A 25046-nucleotide genomic window follows, 5' to 3' on the forward strand; every position below is an offset into this window, starting at 1 on the left:
TTGACATTCCTTTGATCTCCCTCACCCTCCAACTGGGTGGTATACATCAGAATCTAGTGACATTTCTTTAAACGCAGATCCCTAGACCCCAGCCAGTCTTATTGAATTGGCTTACAGAATCAGTCTCCTCCAAAGAAGAGATAGTTGAGTTAGGCTCTGTTTCGAAATGTGCAGCATACAATGTACCCTCTCATAAAGAAGAAATAGCTTCTTAGAGGATGCTGCTTAATGGCTTAATCTGTTTTGTCCTTGTCCTTCTCCTTAAATGTCTGATTTAGCATCAGAATGAGAAGAATGGTCTATTAGTTTCTTAGGGCTGCCATAACAAATTATCACAGACTAGGTGGCTTAAAATAATAGAAATTTATTCTCTCACAGATCTGGAAGCTAGAAGTCTGAAATCAAGGTGTTGGCAAGACCCCAACCCTTCCTATGGCTCTAGAGGAGAATCCTTCTTTGCCTCTTCCAGCTTCTAGTGGCTTCTGGTTTGTGGACTCATCACTCTAATCCCTGCCTCTGTCTTCACATGGCCTGTTCCTCTGTGTCTCTGTGTCTCAAATCCCCCTTTCTTTTCTAAGTACACCACTAGTCATTGAACTTAGGCCCACCCTGGTAATCTAGAATAGTCTCATCTAAAGATCACTACCTTAATTATACCTGAAAAGACCCCTATTCCAAATGAGTTCCCATTGTGAGATTCTGGATGGATGTATCTTTTGGAAGAATATCATTCAACTCACTACAAGTAGTGGCTGCCCTTTAGTGCCAGAGAGGCAGCTGATGATGGACATCCTGAGAAAGAGGCAGGGAGGAATAAATGGAGAGAGACAATAAATATACATGGGTATATTAACACCAATAAATGAAGATATGAATGGTCAACTCTAGATGCAGGCACTCTGATAGGAGGTCTGACATATGAAACTATTAGCTAAATTTTATGCTTTGGTGAAATAAGAGAAGACAGTCCATAAAGCTGATTGAATAGTGTTTAAGTGGCAAAAATTTTTTGATGAGTAGATGTTGTTGGAAAGCACCATCCTAAGGTGACTTCAAGAAGAAGGAAATCTTTGCAATTATTATAAGTCTCTGTTTCTGTTATCTCAAATATCACCTTAACTGGAGAGAAAGAAAGGTAGAGTGGAAGTCTCATTGCTCACATTGATATTCCTGTGGCTTTGGTCTCTAGGTTACTGTAAAGCTCCAGAACAATTTCTATTTGCCAAGTCTACAACCCTAACTGATGAGTCTGAGTTTCCAGTTGGAACATCTTTGAACTACAAATGCTCCCCTGGGTATTTTGAGAGAACATTCTCTATCACCTGCTTAGAAAATTTGGTCTGGTCAAGTGCCGAAGATATCTGTAAAAGTGAGTAACCCCATTCTGGGAACTAATTTATGTATGTTAAAGCATCTGTGGGATCTGATTTGATTTTTTTTTTTTTTTTTTTTTTTGAAGGTGAGATATCTAAGTTTGCCCAACATATTTAAATGGAGGGTGGACTTGCAGGTCAACCCTTTTTATTGTCTGGATTTCTGCACCCTGACCCAATATTCATTTCATAGGAAAGATTCACACAGAAGGAATTAGAGGGAAATTTTCCACTGGCTTAAGGTTACTTTTATGGCTAAAACCATGAAATGAATAAAAAAGGGACACAAAAGAAAATGATGTGGGTCACAGTGAACCATGGTTAGCTAACTAAGATGGAGGGAAATCCCAAATTATGAAGCTTTTGATTTAACTGGTATGATGAGAAACCATTCTTTAGCCATGAATGACTTTTATTGGGAAATGCAAGGTAGTCCTTTAAAAGTGGCGTTCTGTAGCTGCTTGATTCTAAGGTTGTATGGCGAGTTTCCTCAAAGTGGCAATTCTTTAGGAAACTCACAAATATATAAGCTGTTCAGTATGCTACACTCCAGTCTGAATCTTAAAAACAAATGTGAGTTGAACTATATACCTACTCCCAAATTCTGCTTTTTTCTCATAGGAAAATCATGTGGAACTCCACAAGAACCCATCAATGGCATGGTGCATATAAACACAGATACCCATTTTGGATCATCAGTTAATTATTCTTGTAATGAAGGGTGAGTTGGGAGCACTCTCTCTGGAATATGGGTTCCAGAATAGCAGTGTTCATCTCTGTCCCAGTCTTTGATAAGCAAACTAGACGACTGCCCCCTGTACTTCAAAAAGTAAGCAACAGGACTTGAACATAGGCATATGACCAAAATAATCTAAAAATGGAGGAGGAGTCTATATCTGCATTATAAACCGGGAGGGAACCATGCTCCTGCCAAAGGTAGCACATATGAACCTGGTAAGATATCCACTGGATAAAAAGGACCAGCCTACCAAGTCAGTAAAATGAAAAATACTCATTGAATCATGCAAACATCCTTAACTGAGATCAGCAAGTACTGTAGCTGAGTTGGAGGACCTAAAGAAGGAATTGGGAGGGTAAATGTTATGTCATAGCAGTTCTGGGAAATATAAGCACTAAAATGCACACAGAGAGGGGACCCTACTGGAGTTTTTGCTCTTGAATTTTCCTTGACAGTAACCGAGCTAGAAGCCAATACCCCTACTTAGAGGGAGCAATTAAAGAAAGTGTACTGCCCTGGCTGGTTTGGCTCAGCAGTTGGAGTGTCGGCCTGCAGACCAGAGAGACCCAGGTTCAGTACCCGCTAGGGGCACCTGCCAAAAAGAAAGAAAGTACGTAGTATTTTTAGTTGCTACAATAAATTCAGAGAAATAAGGTATATATGTATATTACATCTTTCTGCATACACTGCCCTTGGTCACTGGCTCCATGCTATTCTACCCAAGTAAGATCTATGTATTGTACCTATGACCCAGCTATTTTAAAGTAGAATAAATCAATATTCACTCCTGCTCACGTTGTCAGAGCCTGGAGCTTTAAACACCTTTCCATACAATCTCTTCACCAATCCCTTCTCACCTCTCATTGTGAATAAACCTAAAGCTCTTTCTGTCATGAACAAAATACAACACCATGACATAAGAAGGAAGAAAGATACAGCAATTGAAAATATAAAAGACCAATCTGAGAAATCAGAGAAAACATTCCTCTACAAATCAGTATACTCCAATAAATAAGGGAATGAACTCCAAAACAGGATATTAGAAATCTCTCATATCTGTTTGTAACATATAACCTATGAAGTAGTAAGAGGTATTTCTGAGATTTAATGATCCGATATTGGTAAAGTTTATATATGAATAAACATACAGTAGATTTAAAAAGGAACAATAATCAGAAGATTGAATTCTAAATAAAGGAAAAAGAAACCAAACAGATCATGAAATTGGATTAATTTCTCCAGAATAAATGAAGGATAAGACTGGAAATCACACACACACACATACACACACAATCACACATATTGAGACATGAGACAAAAATTAAAAAGTAAAAATTGATGAACTATCAATTAGGAGATATGGAAGATATATTCCCAGGTTAGAAAGAAAAAGGTTAGATTGTTGAAATCCTAAGGCTTATTGAACAAATGCAAATTAATGATAAAAGGCCCTCACCCTACATGGAGAAACTATATGAAATTCAGACATTTAAAAAATGTACAACTCTCCAGAGATAAAATAAACAGAAAAAAATTATATGCTCATCAGATGTTTCTTCCACACACTAAAGAGTGGAAATTTGTGTTTTGAGGGAAAATATTGTGCCATAAAATATCTGTACTCTGCCAAGGCATAGAAGTATAGTCTCACATAACCAAGAACCCATTACATATACCAATTAGATATATTTCCTGAAAAAAGAATAATTCCCACATTCCTTCAATCAACAAATATCCCTTCAACACCACAAGCTTAAATGTCTTTGGACTAGGGCTAGAGATTGCACGTAAATAACATAATTATTGCATTGTGTTCGTGCAGGACTAGAAATGAAGATGGATTAAAGAGGTAGGAATTTAAACTTGTTCTTAACAATAAAGGACTAATTTGCAGATGGAGATAGGGTTTCTTCCTTTCGGTCTCCCATGTTTTAATTTGTCCTGTAATTGGTAAAACCCTCTTGGTATTATTTCCTCATTGTGACTTAAGTGAGAAATATGTGTAGGGTATAATCATTTTCACCTTGTTTCTAGGTATCAACTCATTGGCTCTCCATTTGCTGTTTGTCACCTCTCAGGCAATAATAGTGTCACTTGGGATAAGAAGGCACCTGTTTGTGAGTGTGAGTGCAAATACTTTTCCCCATAATTCCCTCCAGTTGATCCTGATTTGACTCTGTAGTTCCAAAGAAGACATATGATCCTTCTTGCACAGAGTAGCCTCTCAGATATTTGCATATTGGAGTCATGTGCTGCAGGGTCCTCCTGTTTTGGTTTTGGTTCTTAATTTTAAGAGATAATTTATCTGAAACTGTGTACTTGAACTCAGGTAAAACTGCTCTACTCGCCTAACCCTGTCTCTGCCACCTCTTAATAGCACATAACAACCCCAGGAAGAAGAGAGATTACTCTCTTCCTTATTATCCTTACTCTGAATGATGAAAGAAAAATGTATTTTTCTTAACAATTTCCCCAAGCCCTTTAGTCATTCTGCCCTTTCTTCTCCCTTCAAAGTCTTCCATGCACCAGCCCTAGTTGTATTTGTTCGTGATTAGTTGACTCTGTCTATTCAATGGGATATTGTAAAGTGAATCTCCAAAACTGTGAGGAACATAGAAGACTGTCTGATTACAAATTGATAGAGTGTTAAAGCTGTTTAAAAAAATCAGTATCACATGCAGAGTTGATGGCAGTAAAAGTGGGTACAAACTTCTAGAAGGCTAGTGAGGGATATATGCAAAAGCCATAATGCAAATACCCTTTGACCTAGCAATTCCATTTTCTAAAGTTTATCCCAAGAAAATAATCGTGGGATTTTCCCATGATTTTGGTCTAAAGGCACTTAATGCAATAGTATTTATAATAGTGAAAAATATTAAGAATCTAAATGTCGGCATGGTTTGAAAATAGCTAATAGAAGAAATGCAGCTTGTTAAAAATGATCATACATTTTAAGAAAGGTGTAGGTATACAATAAGAAATTAGAGATTGAGATGCTTCATCCAAGTGGAAATAAACACTATATCCATTTATCTACATGCCTGAATATTATCCAGCTACAAATATCATATTCTAGAAAATATACCCATAGACACACATTCATGTACATTCATACATATCTGACATGATATGCATTAAATTATCAGAAATACTTATTTTTGGATCATTATTATTTTATTCTTTATATTTGTTCTTATTTTATAAAATTCCTACAGTGAATTTACTTATTGTATTCACGCACACACACACACAAACATTGGCTTTTAAAGATGCAAAGAAATAAATAAGAAGCTGTACAAGGTGCCTCCTTAACCTGCCCATAATTTAAATTCTCTAAAAAACTTTAAATTACCAAGGTATTATCAGTTTACTATAAAACTTCTTTTAGGTCTAACATCTTTTGTAAGGGCTTATTTCTAATAAAAAATGTATCCACTTCTATGGTATTTTTGAGTCAATAAACATTTAGCTGAGTGAATATTGGTTATATATGTGTATGTGAATGTGTGTAGTTATTTATACCAATATTTTAAAAATTATTATGTTCTAGTGGAACATAATAGTCTTTTATCATTTTATTATCCCTGAATCAGTGATTATTTCATTTCCCATGATTTATATTTTTTTATATTTTTCTTTAAAAAAAATAATTTTCTTTTTTTTAAATTGAATTTATTGGGGTGACATTGGTTAATAAAATTATATAGGCTTCGGGTGTATAATTCTATAATATCTCTTTTTGGAGTATATTTGACATATAACATTGTATAAATTTTAAGTGTACAGTGTGTTAATTTGATGCCTTCATATATTATAAGATATTTGCCATTGTAGCTATAATTAGCATCTCTATCCTGTTACATAATTATCCTTTCTTTTGAGTAGTTAGAATAATTAGCTTCTAGTCTGTTAGCAGGTTTGATGATAATAATACAATATTGTTGTCTATCTTCACTGTACTGTGCAATGTATCTCTAGAGATTATTTACTATTTGTTCTAAATTTATACACTTAAACAACATCTGTCTTGTCCCCTCATCCACCATTCCTTGGTAACTACCATTTGTTCTCTGTTTTTATATGTTTGGCTGTTTTCAATTTCACCTATTAGTGATATTATATACCACTTGTCTATCTCTATCTGACTTACATCACTTACCACAATGTGCTCAAAGTCCTTTATGTTATCACAAATGACAAGTCCTCTTTTTTTGTGGCTGGGTAATATTTTATTGTATATATGTACTATATTTTCTTTATTAGTCCATCAATGGACACTTAGGCTGTTTCCATATCTTGGCTATTGCAAATGATGCTCCAGTCAACATGGGGGTGCATACATCTTTTCAAGTTAGTATTTGCACTTTCTGTGGAAAAAATACCCAGAAGTGGAATTGCTGGATCATATGCTAATTGTGTTTTTAATACTGTTTACCATAGTTTTTGCATTAATTTAAATCCACACCAACAGGGCACAAGGATTTCCAGCAGTTGTTATCACTTGTCTTCTTAATGACAGCCATTCTAACAGGTGTGAGACAACTCTTTGTATTTTTTTAAAGATGTTTTTATTGATTTTAGAGAGAGAGGAAAGGAGATGGGGAGAGAGAAACATCAATGCGAGAGCAAGACATTGATCCGCTGGCTGCCTCCTGTACACTCCCCACCCGGGATCAAGCCCACAATCAGAGCGTGTGCCCTGACCTGGAATCAAACCTGCAACCTTTCAGTGTACAGGAAAATGCCCAGCCAACTGAGCTCACCAGCCAGGGCTCTTTGTGGTTTTAAACTGAATTTTCCTGAAGTTTAGGGATGTTGAACATCTTTTCTTGTGCCCATTGGCCATCACATATCCTCTTTGGGGAGATGTCTACTCAGGTCTTCCGCCCATTTTTTAATCAAATTGTTTTGCTGTTGTTGAGTTGTATGACTTCTTTTTATATGTTGGATATTACCTTATCCAATATATGATTTGAAAATTTTTCTGTAATGAGCGTTTTTTGCTTCCTTATATTCCAAATCGATGGTTGCTTCTTGGATTTACATACTCTACTATTGAATCTGTGTAAATTATTCTTTATTTCAGTTAATGCCTCCTTCAATTCTGACTGTGCATCCATAATTTCTGATTGGTCCTTTTTTATGCTCTTGAAGTCCTCACTAAGTTCATTGAGCATCCTTATAAGCAGTATTTTGAAATCAGCATCTGTTAGGTTGCTTATGTCCATTTCACTTATCTATCAAGAATGGAATCTACAAACAAATTGAACAGGTAGAACAGAAACATTCTCATAGATACAGAGAACATTTTGTTGGTTGCCAGATGGGAGGGGAGTTGGGGGAATGGGTGAAAAAGGTGAAGAGATTAAGAAGTACAAATTCATTGCTAGACTGACAAACCTCAAAGGGAAAGGGGTTGGGGGGGGGGGGAATAAACCAAAGGACTTATATGCATAACCAATGGACACAGACAATAGTGTGGGAAAAGGCAAGAGGTGGGTGGGAGTGGGGAGGAGGGGGTCAATGGGGGAAAAATGTGGAACATCTTTAATACATTTTACATTCAACAATAAAGATTTTTTTTTAAAAAAAGAAAATTTTTCTGTAGGTTGTCTTTCTACTTTGTTAATTGTTTCTTTTGCTTTGCAAAAGTTCTTAAGTTCAATGTGGTCACATTTGTTGATTATTGCTTTTGGTGTTTGTGCTTTGGTGTCATATCCAAAAAGTCATTTCCAAGATTAATATTAAGGAACTCTTTTCCTACATTTTCTTCTAAGAGTCTTATAGTATCAGATCTTATATTTAAGGCTTTGATCTACTTTGAGTTAATTTTTGTGAGTGGTGTATGATAGGGATTCAATTTTATTGTTCTGTATGTATTTCTTCCAGCACCATTTGTTGAAGAGCTTATTCTTTCCCTCTCTGGTGCTCTTGTCTGCCTAGTCAAATACTTGTTGACCATATAAGCAGGAATTTAATTCTAGGTTTTTTGTTCTGTTCCATTGGTTTATGCGTCCATTTTTGTTCCAGTACCATACCATTTGTATTACTGCAGCTGTGAAGTGTAGTTTGAAATCAGGACACTTTATTCTTCTTCCTCAGATTTTTTTTTCCTATTTCTGTGAAGAATGCTATTGCTATTTTGGTGGAGATTACATTGAATCTATAGATGGCTTTGGGCACCGTGGACATTTTAACAATATTAATTCTCCTGATCCGTGAATATGGTGTTTCTTTCCAATTATTTGTGTCTTCTTTGATTTTTTTGGCAACATCTTGTCATTTTTATTGTATAGATCTTTCACTTTCTTGGTTAAATTTGTTCCTGAGTATTTTTTTATGCTATTGTAAATTGAATAGTTGTCTTTATATTGTTTTCAGATGTTTTATCCTTAATGCATAGGAAAGCAACTGATTTCTGTCTGTTGATTTTGTTTATTTATTTATTTTTTTATCCTCACCTGAGGACATTTTTCCATATTTTGTTCAGATAGAGTGGGAGGGAGAGAGAGGAAGAGAGAGAGAAACATCAACGTGAATGGGACACATCGAGTGGTTGCCACCTGCACGACCGAACCAGGGCCGGGGACAAACTGCAACCGAGGTACATGCCCTTAGTGGGAACCAAACCTGGGTCTTTCTGGACTGCAGGCTGACGCTTTAACTGCTGAGCCAAACCAGCCAGGGCTGTATGTTGATTTTGTATCCTGTAACTTTACTGAAATAATTAATTAGTTCTAACAGTTATTTGGTTGAGTATTTGGGATTTTCTATAAACAGAATCTTATCATCTGAAAATAATGACAGTTTTACATCTTCCTTCCCAATTTGGATGCCTTTTATTTCTTTGTCTTTCCTAATTGCTCTAGCTAGGACTTCCAGTACTACATTAGATAAGAGTGGGGAGAGTGGCACTCTTTGTCTTATTCCTGATCTGAGAGAGAAAGTCTCCATTTTCTCCATTGAGTATAATGTTAGTGGTGGGTTTGTCATACATGGCTTATATTATGTTTAGGTATGTTCCTTCTATAACCAGTCTACCAAGAGTTTTTATTATGAAAGGATGTTGTACTTTGTCAAATGCTTTTTCTGTATTTTTTTAAAGATGATTGTGTGATTCTTATATATTTTTTATTAATGTGAAGTATTACATTTATTGATTTACTTATGTTGAAATAGGCATCCCAGGGATAACTTCATGCTGTATAATTATGTTTATGTGTACTTTAACTTTGTTTGCAAATGTCTGGCTGAGAATTTCTACATCTATATTCATTGGAGTTATTGGCCTATAGTTTTCTTGTGCTATCCTTAGCTGGCCTTGGTATCCGGGTAATACAATGCTGGCCTTGCAAAATGAGTTTGAATATATACCTTCCTCTTCAGCTTTTTAGAAGAGTTTGAGGATTGATTTAATTCTTTTTGAATGTTTGGTAGAATTATTAGTGAAGCCATCTGGTCCTGATGTTTTCTGTGTTGAGATATTTTGATTACTGAATCAATCTCTCTGCTTGTTATTAGCCTGTCAAGATTTTCCATTTCTTCTTGATTAAGACTTGGTAGGTTGTGTGTTTCTAGATTCATTTCTTCTAGGTCACCTAATTTGTTGGCAAATAAATATTCATAATAGTCTGTGATCGTCCTATGTATTTCTATAGTATCACTTGTAATATCTTATTACTCATTTCTATTTATTTCCTTTGAGTCATTTCTCTTTTTTCTTAATCTGACTGAAACTTACAAATTTTGTTTATTTTTCAAAGAACCAGCCTTTAGTTTCATTGATCCTTTCTATTGCGTTTCTGATTTCTATTTCAGATGAATCTCTTCGTACCTCACATGGTAGTCTTACTCTTTTCTTCATTTGTTTTCTTCTTTAGTGAAATCATGTGGTGACTTCCAGGACCAACTTCCGCATGGCCGTGTGCTCTTTCCACATAATCTCAAGCTTGGGGCAAAAGTGTCCTTCGTTTGTAATGAGGGGTGAGTGTGACATGGATAGTGACTTTCTTGGGTTCAAGGGTAAATCCACAATGGGCAGCAGACCTATGGAAAAGAAGTACCCAGGGATATTAATGTCTGGACAGTTTTGCAATAAGTGGAAGAACTTAGTAGCAGCACTATCAGGAGCTAAGAAACATGACATGTATGTAATTCAATGTTGAGTACAAATATAAATTAAAAACTGACCTTGAATTCACAGTTAAAACTTGAAGTAAATGGATAAATTGTTGTTTAGAGGCAGAAAATGTAATTTTATGAAAATTTTGCCAGTAAAATGTTTGATGTATAAGACAAACATTATTTGTAATATGATGTCAAGCAAGGATAGGATTTTTTTTTAAGAAATTTAAAATAAATCAATAGCAGAATTTGGATAAGTGTTTTAATTCCATTATAAGTCCCTATCAGTGATGTCATTGACATTGGGCTCATAATGGCCAGTGTTATTGTTATGGTTAGTATTATTAGTTCTTTATATGCATCCAGTACTCCGAGTGCTATGCGCTTTCTGTTGGAGGTAACAAGATTGGGCAGTACAGCAGTTAATTTTAACATTTCCCTAGGAATCTTTGACAGGTACAAAGTCTACCCAATAACGGTGAGCAGATTTTAGAAAGACAACAGGGTTCAATGATAACTTATGCATTTCCAGGAGGCAAAGACTCCTCCCCTCGTCATTTTTCTCCCACAGCATCATTTTTCTTCTAGAACATTTGCTCAGCACACTTCAGTGAGCCTCTTTCTGGCTGTTACAAATGTAGTGGCAAGAAGAACGATGACAGGTCTCTGCAGATGTTCTCTGCTTTGCTCACCTGGGTGGAGAGCTGTTGTTCCTTGTGACTCACTAATGAGAATAAGTGGGATGTCACAGGCTGTCTGTGAGATGGGGTTTGGGTCTAGAGCACAGGAGGGGTCCAGCTCTGTATTCAGTTACTTCTGTAGGTGACATTGGGCTATGATGTCTGTAGGACCATGAAGTTGCTATCTCTGATTGCTTTGCCCATCACAGGATATCATGATTCTTTAGAATAATTTGGCATCTGAGTTCCTGCCAGCTGCTGATTCTGGTCCCAAATGAACAGAGACTTTCAGCTGGGCCTCAACCTAAGAACCAAATGGTATTTAGACTGAAGAGACCAACCTGAGTATCTATTAATAAGGAAGGAAGAGATGGGAGTTGCTTACCTATTTGCTACCCCCTCCCCCCCCCTTTTTTTTGCTTTAGTTTTCGATTAAAAGGCAGCTCTGCTAGTCATTGTGTCTTGGTCGGAATGAAAAGCCTTTGGAACAGCAGTGTCCCCGTGTGTGAACGTGAGTAGAAAGAACAGCTATGCAGCCTGGGTACCTCTCCTTTCTACTTCCAATGTGCTGTGCCTCATGGAATCACCTGTTGTCTGAATCTTTCACAAATTACCTATAAAAATACAGTTTGTTGGAAGAATTTCAAAACAGGTCATGTAGGTCTTACACGTTGTGTTTATGTTACTAATCTATAAGTTACTGAGTTAATACCAGGGTTGACTTTTGTGGAGAATATGTAGAAAGAAATTAGATGTACAAAGGTGTACCAAAGTGTATTTATTCATTTATTTTTCAGTTTCTCTTATGTATATCTGTCCTTTTATCCCATCATGTATCTAAACTATTTATCCTGTTATTTAGTCTGGAGTATTGACTGAGGAGGGGCTCCCGACATGTCAGAACTTCCCACATGGGGAAAGTACTGAATAGGAAAGACGATCATATCCCTGTTTTCATGGAGTTAATTTTCCACTTGGGGAGGCAGACCATGAACAAGAAAATAAATAAATAAACATATAAAAAATTGAATGCATAAAAGGGTATGTTAAAATTGATAAGTTATAGATAAAAGAAAACAGTGTTAGGTGAAGAATTAGTATGGTACAGGGAAGTGAGTCCCTATTTGAAATGATGAGGTGCAGTGCCCTAAATTTCCAAACTGCCCACTTGAATAAAACATGCAAGATTCAGAAATAGATAAATAAATAAAAGTGTGTCATACACTAAGAGAATACTGGTTTGTCCTACTCTGTTTACCAAAGCAAAGCAAGACTTTTTGAAATACCATTTTCTTGATGATTGGAAAATATTCATTTTACTTTGGATTTTGATACCTTGCTAGAAATCTATTTGTTCATTGTATGAGATTATAGTTGGACTTTATGAGAGCATTTCATATGTATAAAACTCAGATATCCATCAAACTCAACCTTCGCAACACACATAAAGCAGAAAATAAATTTATAATTAAACTTTGGATAAACACAAACACATAGTTAAAATCCAGGTATGAGAAATCAATCATTGTTTTATGTACTAAAGCCCTCACTTGTTTATACATACAATTCTGACAGCTTGGGTATCTCTTTCTCGATTTATATCAGTTTAGAAGCATCAAATTAGTTTTAGGGAGAGAATTGCTAGAAATAGATACACTAATAGCAGGAAGAAATGATAGCTTGGAAAAAAAAAAGAAGAAATAAAAGCTACCTAGTGCTTTTGAATTTGACTGTAGAAATCAATGTATTCTGATGACACTATTGTGTGTTTGATGTTGGCACTGATGATAATGGTCTTCAGTCATCAACAAACATTTACATCAGCTGAAAATGATAGTCCACGTTTCATAAACTTCATGAAGATTTCCCTGGAACTTCAGATCTTTGAGAGCCAAAACCTTATTTATCTTGTATCCCATTGTCAGCCCAGGACTCTTACCACCCCTGACATATAGTAGGAAGTAAAATGGTTGCTGAAAAAAAAAAAACAACAACAACAACAAATTAATTACCTTTCAAGTTTACTAGAATCTTAGCTACCTGGAGAGTCTTTTGGACTTTTGCAATAAACTGTAATTTAAAATCTCACCTTCCTAAGTTCCTTCTTAGAAAATGTTTTACATATATAAATTCCATCCACCTTAGTTATATTTTCATAGAAAGACATGTGTTTATAACATACTCCCTGGGTACCATTATTGTATAATCATTTTGATTGAAACTCTAGTGAAACCTAATACTCTTGTTTTCTTTCTAGAAATCTTTTGTACAGATCCTCCAGTTATCCTTAATGGGAACCACACAGGAACTTCTCTGAGAGATATTCCCTATGGAAAAGAAATATCTTATACATGTGACTCCCACCCAAACAGAGGGCTGACCTTCGATCTCATTGGGGAGAGCACCATCCGCTGCACAAGTGACAGTCAAGGGAACGGGATTTGGAGTGGTCCTGCCCCTCACTGTGAACTTTCTAGTCCTTCTGGTCAGTGTACATTTCACTACCCCCCCCCCCCCCGCTGCCAGATAGAACAGTATATCTGGGCACGAAGCTCCGTATTTCTATTGTGACAGTCATTTATGTCTCATAACAAGACTTTGTTAGGAATATCAGGCACAGAAGTGTCTGCCAGGAGGATAACAGACAGCTCTGGAGGTGCTGCACTGAGCCTATTTGGCGGAATTGTGATGACCTACCTGCTGGGGTGAGAAGTGTAGGATGGTGAGGAGAGGAATAGAGAGTGGAGGGAATCCATGAGGCCCAGAGTTTATAGAGGATACGTTAAAAGCAATGAAGATAAATGACAATGAGAATATTCAGTTATGCCATCTCCGTTACTAGTTGTTTTTATACTAGAGAGATGGTGTGCAGAGCAAAACGTACATGTGGACAGAGTAATTTACTTCAAAATTGGTAATGCTATAGAAAGAATTAGGAGAGTCCGATGTAGGCATCTGTACTCCTTTTGTTGCTTCTAAGTGTTCTGCTCAGCCCATTACTGCATTTTGTTGACCCTTCATCTCACCTTTAGCAAAAGGAACTCAGGATGACCTGGACAGGTGAAGTGGGTGGCTGTGCTCGTGGCCTCTGTTTTTCATATATTTCTACCTTTAATGACAGTACCTGGCAAGGAGAAGCTCCTTTGTGGCTGCGATTGTCCACACCAGCTCTGTCCTCTAGTGAGGACAGACAGCATTGACTTGGTCATTGGTAGATTCTAGTGGTATTTCTAGCTGGTGCCATCTGTAGGTGAATACACATGATCCTGGTTAAAGGCTGAGCGGTCTGGGTTCAGACAACTAGCCTTCCCACTGATCCTCAAACACTGAGTGGCTTGAGACTTGCCTGCCTGGGTCTTCATGTGGTTCTGTTAGTCAGAGATACTAGATGTGTTGGTGTGTTCATACTTCTGTGTTTAACTGAATGTCTTCTCTTGCTCTTAGCATGTCCACCTCCACCCAAGATTCACAACGGGCATCACACTGGAAGACATGTATCTCCATATCTTCCTGGGGTGTCAGTCAGCTACACTTGTGACCCTGGCTACCTGTTAGTGGGGAAAGCCTTCATCTTCTGTACACACGAGGGAACCTGGAGCCAATCTGACCATTACTGCAAAGGTATCTCTTATTCTTGGTGGTTTTTTATGGAAGATTGATGCATGAGACTAATAAGTCTGAGAGAGATCATTTCTGAGAGGATGATGACATGAGTATCAATAGAGGAGAAATGCAGAACAAGCAGTAGGAAGGAAGGCTACCGAAATATCTGCAACTCTACCAAATGAGTAGGAAGAACCGATGGAATTTTCAATAATAAATAGACATCAAATACTAATTTAAAGTGCTTTATGGGCTTTTTATTTATAAAATATTCCAGCTTTAAAGGATCACAGGTGGTCCTCACAAATCATTTGGAAGGTCAGTAAGAGGCTAGAAGCCCTTTGTTGTGGGGACAATAGAAGTGAGGTCAAGGGCAATTGGTTTCAGTATTATTGGCTGTGGAGTCTCACTATCATGTCCAAGACCAACGGTAGGGTGTTTATTTTCTCTTCCCTGCAACAAGTCCCAGGAATTATTTTAGTTATTCCTGCCTGTGTTTGAAAAATTAAAATACAACTTAAAATGTTGTATTGGCAATATTCTAAAAAGCTGCAAACGGGAATTAAAAATCATATTCTGTGACTAGAAATGTTACTAAGATCATCACAAAAGTGATTTGTGTTTGTCTCCTCAAGAATCAGATGAGGTGGGATTATTATCTTTGCTATCTTACCGAGGAAGAAATTGAGGTGCAGAGAGATCCAGTAACTAGTCTGTGATCCGCAGCTCAGGAGTGGTGGTGCTAGGATTGGACCCCAGCTCAGCCCCTGCTTTCAGACTCTACACTTTGTACGTCTCCTTTTAAATGTGGTTCTTGACTTTTCAAAACTAGGAGTTAAGAGATTTTTGTTTTGCTTGTTTCTTTTCTATTCTTTCACGTTTCAAATACTATGTAATGGCAGGGATGAGGCATTTTTTAATGTTAAGGACTAGTTAGTCTTACTAATGCTGTGGTTACAGGAATTTATGTCCCTCCCTGACCTAAAAGTCTCTGAAATCCTCTTTGGCCTCCTACCTGTCCATTTTAGAGACACAGAAGGCCCACCATAGTAATGGCAAGTGACTCTGTTTTGGTTATTTGCCAAAATGGGTAGCACTTACAGAGTCCCTGTGGCTGTTCAGAAACCAGAAGCTCACTCTCCCTTTTTTTTTAAAGACTTTTTTATTGATTTTTAAACAAAGAGTAAGAGAGAGGGAGAGAGAGAGAGAATCATTGATGTGAGAGCCAGACATTGATCATCAGCTGCTTCCTGTAAGCCCCCTACGGGAGATCAAGCCTGAAATCCAGGCACGTGCCCTGACTGGGAATCAAACTAGCACCATTTCAGTGCACGAGATGACGCCCAACCGACTGAGCCACACTGGCCAGGGCCCCTCCTTGCTTTAGTTACATAAGAAGTATGATGATTCAGGGAATAGTTTGATGATTAATTATTCAGATTAGGACTCTGGGATAGTTGTCCTGAAAATAAAAGAATTGTATCCTTTTCTCCTGGCATCTGCTTTCTTTTCATTTAAGTAAAGTTAATTTTGTCTTAAGTTCTGTTCAAGCATGGCTTATTCATTGTCTAGTTTTAGAACGAGCAAAGCCAGCCAGGACCCTTGTTAAAAAGACAGTTTCTTAATCTGCATCCCCAAGAACTTGGATTCTGGCATTTTGAGTTGGGGTCCAGAGGTCTATTTTGAACAAACCCACTAGAATATTCTGATGTAGAAAGACCACAAACAATACTGTGAGAAATAGCACTTCACCTGGTTGGGTTTTACAAAGAAAAAGAAAGAAAAAGAAAAGAAAAGAAAAGAAAAGAAAAGAAAGAAAAGAAAAGAAAGAAAAGAAAAAGAAAAGAAAAGAAAAGAAAAGAAAAGAAAGAGAGGGAGGGGAAGGGGAGGGGAGGGAGGGGAGGGGAGGGAGGGAGGGAGGGAGGAGGGAGGGAAGGAAGGAAGGAAGGAAGGAAGGAAGGAAGGAAGGAAGGAAGGAAGAAGGAAGGAAGAAAGAAATTAGGCTCTTACAACTGAAAAACAGGCTTTGCTTAAATCAAAGAAGGTGATGCTGGGCAGGGAAAGAAAGCAAAGTAACATTGAGCTGAATGAGATAAATTAAATTAATTAGAAAGTTGATATTTTAAATTCAGAATCATGATTCACTAATGCCTTTGTTCTATGTACAGAAATAGGGCAGAAACGGGCATTTAATCAAGAGGCAAAAAGCAGTATTTGTTGTATTGCTGGAGAGAGTTAGTGTGATCCTGTTTCCTTATGGTACCACCCAAGAGGATCCAGGCTAGAGCATGGTTCTCCTAATTCCTAATCTTTCCACAACTTTTCAGTTGCAGAGCTGTTCACAATTATAAGTGGATTACAGTACATTCCATATTTCCTAACTTTACCTAAGAAAATAAAGTCAGAGAGTTTTAAATCCTAAGATGTTTGGGGAGGGGATATCAATTTTCATTGAAAACATGACCAATCTTTGCTGAAGGGAAAATGGGTTGGGTGTCCTAGATCCGTTCATTATGGCAGTTACAACTAACAGTTATTAATAAAGTATCAATTTCTTTCTGATTTTTCTTATTTCAGAGGTAAAATGTAGCCTCCCACAGGTTTTGAATGGAATCATGAAGGAGTTGGAAATGAGCAAAGAATTTCAATATAGAGATAATGTAACTTTGGAGTGTAAAGATGGATATACTCTGGAAGGCAGTCCCTGGAGCCAGTGCCAGGCGAATAACACGTGGAACCCTCCCCTGGCCACATGTATATCCCGTAAGTGCAAGAGCAAGAACAAGGAATGCAGGTCCTTCCCAATCGTGGCACTGTTCATTCATTCCTCTGTGCTGGCATCTAATGTAGTGTGATGTTATGGCACATGATAGAGCTGAGGAGTGCAATAGGAGCCCCCAATTCTTCTCCAAAAGTCCTTAGTAATGAGAGGCAAGCCTTGCTCCCCTCACACTTCTCAACCCATTCTTCTCTCCTGGGGGATACCTCTGAACCACTTTTGTCTATATCACCCTATTGTTGCATGCATCCCACAGTAATGATTTGTTTATAGCTCGGGGCCTTAAAAGTCAGGAGCACATCAGTGATAAAGCAGGACTTCAAGAATTCAGTGTGAGTCAGGAAGCATCTTCCAAGTTTTAGAAATCATGTTTCACTGAGCTCTGTAGAAGAGTAGCCCTCTGCTGGCAACTAGAGGGTAATGTTAAGATAGAAAATTCTAAACCCAGATTTTGTACACATCAAGGAGCTGATGAGTAAAATTAACAATGAATAACTTTTTTTAAGTTTTTTTTCTTTATTGATTTTAGAGAGAGAGAATGGGAGAAGGGGAGAAAAAGATAGAAACATCAATAAGAGAGAACATTAATGGGCCGCCTCCTGCATCCCCCTCACTGGGGATTGGGCCCACAACCTGGGCATGTGCCCTGACCAGGAATCAAACCAGGACCTCCCAGTCCATGGGTCGACACTCAACCACTGAGCCACACCAGCTGGGCAACAATGAATAACTTTTCCTAATCTACGTTAGTGCTCAGCCTCCCTGACCTATTCTTATGATTCTTATTTATAGTAGTGAATACCAAGATTGGTATTGCTAGCTAATCTGATTTACCAATAATGTCTCCAAGTTATAAACTCATAACTCTCTTAATATCAAATTATATTCACTTTGGCAAAAAGTTCACTGTCTATCTGACTGGATGAATGCCTTTAGAGGTTTCTGAAGAGATGTCTATGAAAGACAGAAAATCCACATGGTGGGAGGACCACCCTACTAGATATTATAACAAAAGATGAAGCCACAGTACATAAATCACTTTAAACTGGCACAAAACAGGCTCACTTTTATAAGTGGAACAAAATAGATATTAATAAAATAAAGGTTATTATAAATATAAGTAAAAGTATCTTACAAATGAAATATAATAGTTAAGACAGCATCAGTCCACAGGGAAGGTAAAGATGATCAAGTAATATAGGTAGCTTGGAAATAAATTTAGAACCTTTATTTTTGTCTTATAAAAAGTACCAGATGTAATAGAGTTAAAGTTTTAAAAGTCAGTACAGAAAAGCTAATGTTAAAAATAAGTAAATAAAAGACTATTTATCAAACTGCTGGAAGAAGGCCAGTTCTTTGGATTTTTTGATATGATAGAGAAAATCATCAAAGATCAACAAATTTGACATACCTATTTTGGAAAGTAAATAAGAAAGCAGTCAACAGATGAGAAATATGTGAAAAATATAATGAAGAAGTAATAGCATTACCATACTGGTAGCAGTAGGGGTAGTTGTGGAGGTAGTAGAGGTTATAAAAATTAACATATATTGCCGACCGGTATGGCTCAGTGGTTGAGCTTTGACCCACACACCAAGAGGTCTCTGATTTGATTCCTGGTCAGGGCACGTGCCCAGATTGTGGGCCTGATCCCCAGTGGGGGGCATGCAGGAGGTGGCCAATTGATGTCATCAATGTTTCCATCTCTCTCTCCCTTCTTCTTTCTAATATATCAATAAAGAAAAAAATGAACATATATTGATTGAGTGCTTATTTCCACTCTTCAAAAGTTAGATAAAGAGATTCTATAAAGAAGTAAAAACTTAGATGCATGGGACCATGTACCAGAGCGAATGTACCAAAACATTTCATGGTATTAGAATCATGTGATATTTTCCTTTTGTTCTGTGTTAAAAATTTTTTATGGCATTTCTATTCATTTTATGATAAAATAATAAGTTTTTAAAAAACCAGACCACTGAGTACACAAGATAAAATGAGATTGTCTGAGTAAAACCAATGGTTTTTTATATTAGAACAAAATTGGACTGTGTAATGATAAAAATTTGGATAAATTGTCACTGGGTGAGGGCTCCTGCTTAATTTTGTTGAGTACTAGACTGATGCATTTGTGACCTTTGTCTTCCTTTTAGGCTCACATAATACTCTCATTATTGGTAAGTTTTATAAAGAGTTTGCTGAAAAACTCTAGCATCGTGAGCAGTAAGTATCCACTTACAATGAATGAAATGTAAAAAGAGAGATCACAATATCTTACATTGCAACTTCATTTAGAAAGGAAATAGTGGTAAACTCAGGGCAAAACTGGTATCCTCATATGCATATAGAGTGAGTGTCCTCTCTCAAAGGTTCTGTACTATCTTTGAACCACTAAAAATGACTAGTCATTCATCTTATTTTATTGTAGCTGGAGAATACAACCTGAGGAACAATTGAGGCTTTGCATTGGGTATTTTTAAAAAAATAAAAATCTTTTATAAACAATTGAATAAATTGGAAGCCACAAACACCACTTTTCTAAGTCCATTTCTGTGATCTGAATATGTAACAGGAATAGTGTTATGACAGAGTTTGCTTCAGAGGGAATTGGTAGAGTCTATTGCACAGAAGAGCTCTCGTGCCTGACACAAGAGACATGTGCAGGGCCCTGGAGAGCTGGAGCCCGGGAGACCCAGTGCTGTTCTCACGTACTTGGTGAAAGAAAGGCTGCTGTTGGACTAAAGGTTACAAAACTGCTCTGCTCACTCTTTACCTATAACCCTGTAAAAGTAACACTAGTGTGCCAGGTTAAACAAGTAGCAGAGGAGAAATCTTAAAGGTAAGCCTGTGTCAGTGTTTTTTAAACCAATTTAGTTACTTTAAAAAAAAAAACTATTGGCAATCTCTAGAGAGACTAGATATTAAGACAGAGGTTAAAAACTATGGGTTATATTTTCCATGCATTTAATTACCTTGTTTTATTGTCTAGGCACATCCTTTGGTGTGGTCTTCTTTATTGTATCCATGATTGTTTCCTGTTGGATGATTCTGAAGTGCAAAAAAAGGTCAGTACAGCCATATTCTCTTAGAAAAATGTTTATTACTGTACTTGCCTACTCTTCCAAGCCAAAGAGAAGTAAATGAAATGTAAAAAAAAAAAGTACTACATAAATAGATGTAGTAATTCTTATAAAGAAGGCCTTTGATGCATAGAGAAGTATTCACACTAAAAGAAATACATATATATGATGCTAAGACTGCTTAACATCGTGTATATATATACACACATATAGATGTGTGTATATATATATATGATTTTAAGAAAGCTTCTTTTATTTTTTTATTGTTGAAAGTATTGCAGATGTCCCCCTTTTTCCCCCATTGACCCCCCTCTAAGAATGCTTCTTTTAAAAGCTTAGAATTTTAAGAAGGACTTGAGTTTTGCAAAAGAGAAAATAGACAAAAGAAATTTTTCCAAAGGTGTTAATGAGGCGATTGGTAACCCAGTTTTGCTGAGCCAATTCCACACTTCCACCCCTACACACAGACCCTATAGGGAACTGGAAGTTAGATAGTGTGCCCCACTGGTAGACCCATCTGAGGCTGCCAGTGCAGAAGAATTGAGGCTTTGCATTGGGTATTTTAAAAAAATAAATCTTTTATAAACACCAGTTAGCTTTTAAACTTACAAAAACCTTTCAAGAATTAAGATCTAAATAAAGAAACATCTTTGGGAAGAGAACATACACAGCTTTTGTATTAGTTGGTTTAATTATAATAAAATCAGTGAGGTCAAAGTCAAAGAAATCAATGGTATATGTTTAATTAGTAAATTCTATACCGAAGAGAAACAGTTTATAAATTTAAGTAAACAGTTTTCTAAACAAGTGCAGTCTCCTAAAGAAGCATTATAGAAATTGAAGTTCTAACATTTCACAAAGGCTGAGAATGTAAATTTTTAGAGTATCAGAGCAGAACTTTTTGCCAATAATCTAGTCATTTCTTTCCTCTACCTTCTTTGAATTCCCCACACTCTATGAATTTATTTCTTATATTCTTAGTCTCCACAACACTCCTCATCGCCCTCCCCTGAGAATGAGCTCATTCTGTGGGCTCTCAAAATAATTTTTATCTAATGAATTTTTACCTCTACTATGTGCAGTATTCTACCAGTTTTGACAATGAGAATAACAAAAGCTAACATGTTTGTTTACATAATGCTTTATCATTTATTGTCTTCTTTGTTCCTCAAAGAACTCTGTGAGGTAAGTAAGTACAAAAATGTTGTTATCCCAAAGCAGAGAAGACTCTGAGAATCAGAGTAGTTTAATCACTTGCTTAAAATATACCAGTAGGAAGTTGTTAAGAGTTCGGGTTTTGGTCCTAATTATCTGACTCAAAATCGTGAATGCATTCAGCTATTCCACTGACAATTTTAGTTGTACGTTTCATAATCTGTATTACTGAAAATTCAGTATCCAATACAAAGCTGGAATATTTCCTTTTATTTCATATATACCTCCCCTCCTCACATCTACATAATTGTATCTGTTTTAACTACTCAGGTATATTGAATCAATATTCTTCTGTAGAACAGTAAACAATCTCTCATTACCACCATTAACCAACTAGATAGCCATTCATTCAACATATACTCACCAAGGCTGTATTCTCTCACACCCTATGTATTACTCATCATCCAAGACAACTTTCAGGTCATTTGCTCATCTAACTACATCGTCACTGCTCCTTGGAAGCCCATACCACCTGGATGTACAATCTTCTACTTCCTCATGCATGGATCTCAAATGTACCCTTCTTCATCCTATGGAAACTTTGGCTCCTGACTCAGTTTTCTTTTTTGTCTCAACTGGTGTCCTCATCTATTTTCCATGAGAGGGTAAAGAGTGAGTAATGAGGAAATAGTAGAAAGTGATAGAGTGAGTTTACTTTTTGTGCTTTCATTCTTAAATCCCTAATGTCAATGCATACTTGAAGTCTAAAGGTACTGGTATTACTTATCATTCATTTATATTAAATAACCCCCAAAGACGCGGTGTAGCATATCATGTAAGGCCATGGGCTTTGCAATCATTAAGACCTGTGTTCACACTCACTTACTAGCCTGAAAAATATGGATAATAACAGTTCCTATCTCAACTTAACAGAGTGTGTCACTTATGATGAATGTCACAAAATGTTAGCTATTGTTATTTATACATTAATGCTATTATTGACATTTAAAAGTGATTAGATACTTATTTTACTGTCAGTTCTCATATACCTTCATGACAACAACTGCTACTTTTCATACTCTAGATATTGTACAAAATACAGACATATGTTTCACTATCCGGAGAAAAGGAAGCCTTGTGTAAGACTACAAGGCAAACCTGTTTACATTGTGAAGCTTAAATGTACAGTATTTATTAATCAATATAACTTTGGGAATAGAGAAATGTGTTGTTTTAAGGTGTGGGCACTTGTCCCTAAGCAGTTTAGTTTCAACACAACATGTAGGATGGTTTTAGTATTATTTTCTAATCCAAGTTTTTACTTAGTCTAGAAAAGTGTGTCTTGGTTACATTTTTCTTCTTAAATACCTTACAAAGATATGGGAAACCTGAGACAAATTATGCCCTCAATTTCAAAATGACAGCTACTGACTACCTTTTTTAAAAACTAAAATCGATGTAATTGTTATTTTTTCCCGTCTTTTTCTCCTCTGCCAATTAGCAGGAATACAGATGAAAAACCTAAAGAAGTGAATATGTATTTATATCCCCAAAAAGTCAGCTGTGACCATGCTCAATGTCTGCAAACAAATGAGGAACATAGCAGGTACCTAACACACAAATCAAGTTAAAAATGTTTTCAATAACACAAGTATCAAAAATGGAAACAGGACTTAAATATGATATTGCACCCAGTAGATCACTGTTACCAAAGATGTTCGAAAGTACTTCAGGATCTGGAAACACCATTGTTGTTGTTGTTGTTGTTGTTGTTGTTGTCTTTCCTTGGATAATTGTTATTCCCAGTGATTTGGGGTGAGGATACTGTCAGTGCTGTGCACAGGCAGTTTTTCAAAGCATTCCTATATTTTTGTGCACTTGCCATCTGTGGAAGTGGAGTTCTGGAGGTGCCATTGGGAAAAGAATTTCCTGAGGCCCCCACAGGAGGGTGGGTCTGCATGGAAAGCTTTATTGATGATGTAAAATTAAGGGGATTCCCTTCCAACTTCCAATCTCTCTTCATCCCACTATGGAAGAAGTCCAATCTTATCTTCAGCAGAGCTAGAATTACGGCCACTGCCCAGAGTCTCCTCTCCATATTAAAGCCCAGTTTAGTCCAGCATCCTGCATGTGGTGTCCACATGGACATGGGCCATGCAGCTTCTAAGGCCACATGGCTATAGAGAAAGAACAGGCAAGAGCACAAGGTAAGTTTGTGTCATGGAGCAAGAGTTCCAGAGCACAAGAACAGAACAAGGGAGAGAGAACTCTTCCCATGGATTATTTCTAGTTTTTTGTGGGCTTGCATTGGGGTCCACCCCCCACTCTAGCTGATCCATTTTTCCCCATGCTAGACTGACAGGCTAGACTATATCACCCGACTTCACTGTGCATGCGCCCATCTCCCTCTTTGTTCAATCCCTTCCCCCAGTGATCTGCAGGGAATTATATGGTGGTTCCCTGGAGAGAATGAAGCTGTAGTTTCCTTATGAAGCTGCCCAGATGACCATGCTTATGTCTGGCCTCCCCTTTGCTCTCTTCCTATTATTAATATTATTAACTAGCTAATTGTGATAACACATTTATGCTATGAACATTTGAAAACTAATAAGGTTTTCTTTTCCTGTGGAACCCAAGCACTTTCCACTTGGGTGTGCCTCAAAGTCCTTCAGCTTCCTTCAAATGTGCCAGATCTCTTACGGACCCAGTGGAGGTTTTAGCTTTACCCCTCCCCCTGCTTTCCCACTGTCTCTGAATTCTGTCCCTCACCTGACTCCTATGACAGCTCTCTCTTTTCTGTCCTCCACTTGGGTTTGTTAGCATGTCTTATCCCTTCATTCTACCTATTCAAGTAGCCCTACCCCAAGCTTTTGTATAGTAAATGTTCAGCTGTTTGCTAAAAGTTTGGGGTGAAAAGGGAAATTACACTACAACCCAAAGTTGGCACACAACAGAGAACTGAATATTAAAATATCACTTGATTTTGGCTTATTCCTGCTGGGTTACCTGCCTACAACACATTGCCACCTTTCTTCCGATCTAAGTTGCATTAACCCAGCTCAGGATTCACTGACACAAGCAGCTCTACAAATAGTTCCAGTCCAAAGAGATGTCCCTCTTTGGAACTCAGAATATTTCCTGTCTATCCCAATTTTTACAATATATTCTTTTCTTTCAAGAATAATATGTACTTGTTACTGAAAACAGAAAATACTGAGAAATATAAAAATTATTTGTAATACCCTCCACCCAGTGGTTATTATTGATAAGCTACTTTGCATATTATTTTACATTTGTAGGGTTATACTTTGAGATTACATTGATATGGTTTGGGTTTCACCAAATGACAACCATTCTTCCCATTGTCAAAAACTGTGTATAATTATATCCCACAGTATTCAACATATCATTTGTTCTTTTTTACCTAGTAACTCTATTGCATTCATTCACTTGCTCATTCATTATTCTACAAACATTGATTGGTCACTTATAATGTACCATACATTGTGTTTG

General features: G+C 37.0%; 1 protein-coding gene across 1 annotated transcript in view; it reads left to right on the forward strand.

Annotated features, from left to right (window-relative positions):
* LOC118637139 (complement receptor type 2-like) overlaps positions 1-23218 on the forward strand; it is a 145820-nt gene extending 122602 nt beyond the window's left edge. The window contains exons 36-46 of the mRNA XM_036272315.1: positions 1190-1369; positions 1995-2094; positions 4147-4235; positions 9993-10095; positions 11342-11427; positions 13174-13401; positions 14361-14537; positions 17097-17282; positions 19452-19475; positions 20288-20363; positions 23035-23218. Of these exons, the coding sequence (XP_036128208.1) occupies positions 1190-1369; positions 1995-2094; positions 4147-4235; positions 9993-10095; positions 11342-11427; positions 13174-13401; positions 14361-14537; positions 17097-17282; positions 19452-19475; positions 20288-20363; positions 23035-23164 (1379 nt within the window). The 3' untranslated portion in view covers positions 23165-23218. The remainder of the gene's footprint in view (positions 1-1189; positions 1370-1994; positions 2095-4146; positions 4236-9992; positions 10096-11341; positions 11428-13173; positions 13402-14360; positions 14538-17096; positions 17283-19451; positions 19476-20287; positions 20364-23034) is intronic.
* The last annotated feature ends 1828 nt before the right edge of the window (positions 23219-25046 follow it).

Source organism: Molossus molossus, unplaced genomic scaffold, assembly GCF_014108415.1.
Source record: "Molossus molossus isolate mMolMol1 unplaced genomic scaffold, mMolMol1.p scaffold_m16_p_20, whole genome shotgun sequence".
In the NCBI taxonomy this organism is placed as follows: domain Eukaryota; kingdom Metazoa; phylum Chordata; class Mammalia; order Chiroptera; family Molossidae; genus Molossus; species Molossus molossus.